The 3420-nt window shown below is 35.1% G+C and overlaps 1 protein-coding gene across 1 annotated transcript; it reads left to right on the top strand.

Moving 5' to 3' along the window:
- Positions 1–1125: 1125 nt before the first annotated feature.
- On the top strand, positions 1126–2232 carry TRIADDRAFT_61332 (uncharacterized protein; the record flags this gene model as incomplete). Its single annotated transcript, XM_002117317.1, has 1 exon — positions 1126–2232. The coding sequence occupies one exon, from the start codon at positions 1126–1128 to the stop codon at positions 2230–2232; it is 1107 nt and encodes a 368-aa protein (XP_002117353.1).
- Between the last annotated feature and the right edge of the window lie 1188 nt (positions 2233–3420).

Here is a 3420-nt window from a genome sequence, read left to right as displayed (position 1 = left end):
TACAGTACAGTACTGTAGTGTACCGTACTGTACTTTGACGCCCGTTGAACCTCTAATTTACATTTGATGCAGTTTGTAACTCAGTCAGTCGTAACGTTGTATACTGAAGAAAGTAATATTTAGATGCCTTGGTGAACAAAATTGATCTTCCGCAACGGTATGGCACGCTTTATAGCCACCGTGTACGCAAGTTTCCTAACCTTAAAAACAGCTTAAAAGCGGACATTGACATCAATTAGAATGATTGAATTGAATAACGTAGTGAAATCTAAGCTGCCTCCTTTTAAGGTAATCATTGACTGATCGCTAAGTGTAAAAAAATCTATATTTGATACCGACAATATAGTTTCAATCAATCTCGAAGGATGGCGATTGGCACGATTTTACATGGTTTTGGGCCATTTTGTAAAGGAAATTTTGCCAATCGCACCCCTTCCATGCCGATTGAAACTACATTGTCGATATCAAATCTGGATTATTTTGTGGCTTAGCGATCAATCAATGATAGCTTGAAAGTATACAACTTGAATTTTAATCCAAAATATTACATTATTCAATTTTTCTAATTGATGTAAATGTCCGCTTTTCAGCTGATTTTGAGGTTAGAAACTTCCCTATACAATGGTATATCTCGTACGTCTGTTTCGAACTGTACACTAAATTACTATTACCTTCATCAAAGTGCTTTGCCCTCTAACTTGAAAACGGATGGCCGGACACCCATCTGGAAATGATGAATTGCACCGCCACTTGAAAACGGATGGCCGGACACCCACCTGGAAATGATGAATTATACCCAGCACGCCACCTGAAAACGGATGGCCGGACACCTATCTAGAAATGATGAATTAATACTAGTACTGTATTATTGAACACGAAGAATAGCTTGAGCAAATATTCTCTTGTTATGATGATTTTATGCAGGCTTATTGATTCCAAAAAGAATAATTTTGCAATAGCAGTGGTGCTTTGTTCAAATCAATGTAGCGCAACAAAGGTATTAGCCCTTGTCAACTGGTTACTAACTGTTTGCTAAGGACTTGTTAGGCTGCAAAGACATCGGTTGCTTGTTAATAAACTGACATTGGACTTGCACGTGTACTAAAGAAATGAGCAGTAGAAACCATGGAGGAACATGCAATTAGAACTGATATTTTCCAATATGATAAAGCTTTTCTTGCCTACAAGAGTTGCAACAATGATCATGAGAGATTGTCTCGATTAAATCATACTTTCTTAAAACAACTTCAAGATTTAGGCTTGTTCTATCGTCAGGATCAAGTTACTCTAGTTGGCGATATCGGCTGTGGAGATGGAGAAGCTACCATTACTTACTTAAATAATATTGAATTTAAAGGAGGATTAGATATTAGAGCAATGGATAAGCTTGCCCAATTCGCCGGTACACATCAGTCTTCAGTGAAGAATGCCACTTCCGAAGGAGAAAAAGGACTAGCTAACGAAACTTTCTCGAAAGCTAAACAATCACAGGTGATCCCGTTAAAGAATTACCAAGTAAACTTTGGCGATATGTTGGAAGTTGATGTCGCGCACCTGTTGTATACAGATGAAGAGATCAAAGAATCAATGAATCGATTTAATCTTGTCTATCTCTCTCACTCGGTCTACTACGCACGCGATCAACATAAAAATGGCCGATACGGTGTTACTAATCTTCTAGACAGTGTTGCTACTGATTTATTGGCAGACGATGGTGTAGCAATACTATTTCATGCCGGCCTTGAATTTGATACAGTCACCTCAATTAGCTATTATACTAGAAGCCTAATTCACGATATTGTTCCAACTGAGGAAGAATGCAACAGAATATCTGTTACTCACATTATCAGCAATTCTTCCCGTGAATTAGGGTTAACCTATTTTGAGATACCGTACAAGTTCGAGCTGTACTTTTCTAAGGATTGTAAAAAATACGCTGATGTATTTAAGGATCCTAGCAGATATCACGAATTACAGAATGATCCTGCAGCATTACAAGACTTGTATAAAATCATATTTATTGCCCATCGCTCACCAGATGATCTCTATACAGATCATTCTTCTCGTGGACTAAACAATTTAGTGGATAAAGTACTAGATTGTATTAAGAGAAATGATAGTATAACTCTATCTGCAAGTATGCAAGTCATCCTAAGTAGAAAAGCAAGCGACGAATTTAAGCAGAAGATAGAAACAGCTGTTAAACAATGCCAGAATAAATTTGGTGACTAAAAGCTAGCATAATTGCTGTATCCTCATCTTTCTGCTTGTAGACTGAATTGTTAACGTATGACTCTGCACTGAGTGCTGTAGAATATCATCAACTACAGTAATCTTAATTGTTACAACTCTCATTAGTACGGCATAGTGTCCAGGTTCGTCCAGTTTTTAGTTAAGCTATTCTTCAAGTTTCATTTTACATTCCTAATACTTAAATAGAGCGAATTCTAGGTAATAATTGTGCTTAACGATACGTAGTCTAGTAAGGCTAAATAAGATTATAGGTAGTAATCCTAGTTGTGGATTAGCATTTACAATGAATGTGAGTGATTAGGCAAAGATTTCACTCTTTCGCCAATCCTTCCCCTTTTAATTTATTTATAGTTAGTTTATTTTATTATACGTCTACAAGAATTTACGATCACCTTCGTGTCTATTTATAGTGGGCTCTCAATATAACCGTCGTTAAAAACGATAGCGGTCGATAGTAATTAAGCAAGTACATCTCGATATTTTTTAATCACTTCTTCTTGTTGGTTATAAATTTTTTTAATTATCTTACGTTCGTTTTCTGACCTCTTGGAGACTATACTATCTTATTTAAATGATACTTTGGTATAAAATTGATCCTATACACATATTTAACCTTGTTTGGACTAACTATAACAAAGTGGACATTCATTAATTCAATTAATTTAATTTTCGCGCATAACTTTGATATTGATATCAAGCAATCTCATCATATTGTTGTACTAATATTTTGCTAATCTCATTCTCTCTGCTGTAAGCGTATACACGTATTTTATATGAACTACTCAATCAAAGAGTTAGTAGACTATAATAAAGTTTAATTTTATTGTCGATGATAACAGCTTTTATTCGGTTTACAAAAAATAACTGGAATGCATTCCGTTCGAATTAATATTTAGATACGCTATGATAGTCTCACGAGATCATAATTACTGAAAATGCATCCTTTAGCTACTTTTTATATATGGTATATATATGATACATCATATATACTTCATCGTATATATAAGTTGGAGTACAGTACAAATGAACTATCATACCATCACATAGAATGATACTAAAGACTGTAAATAATTTTAATACCTCTACGCATACATGTATTTGTATTATCTAGCACGATCTTGCACTCTATTTACTGTATATCCTCGGCAAATGCACCATCAACTTGCA

The sequence above is a fragment of the Trichoplax adhaerens genome, genomic scaffold, assembly GCF_000150275.1.
Source record: "Trichoplax adhaerens TRIADscaffold_23 genomic scaffold, whole genome shotgun sequence".
NCBI classification, from domain to species: Eukaryota; Metazoa; Placozoa; class Uniplacotomia; order Trichoplacea; family Trichoplacidae; genus Trichoplax; species Trichoplax adhaerens.
The sequence above is the reverse complement of the archived record's forward strand: the minus strand, read 5'-3'. Positions and strand labels throughout refer to the sequence as shown.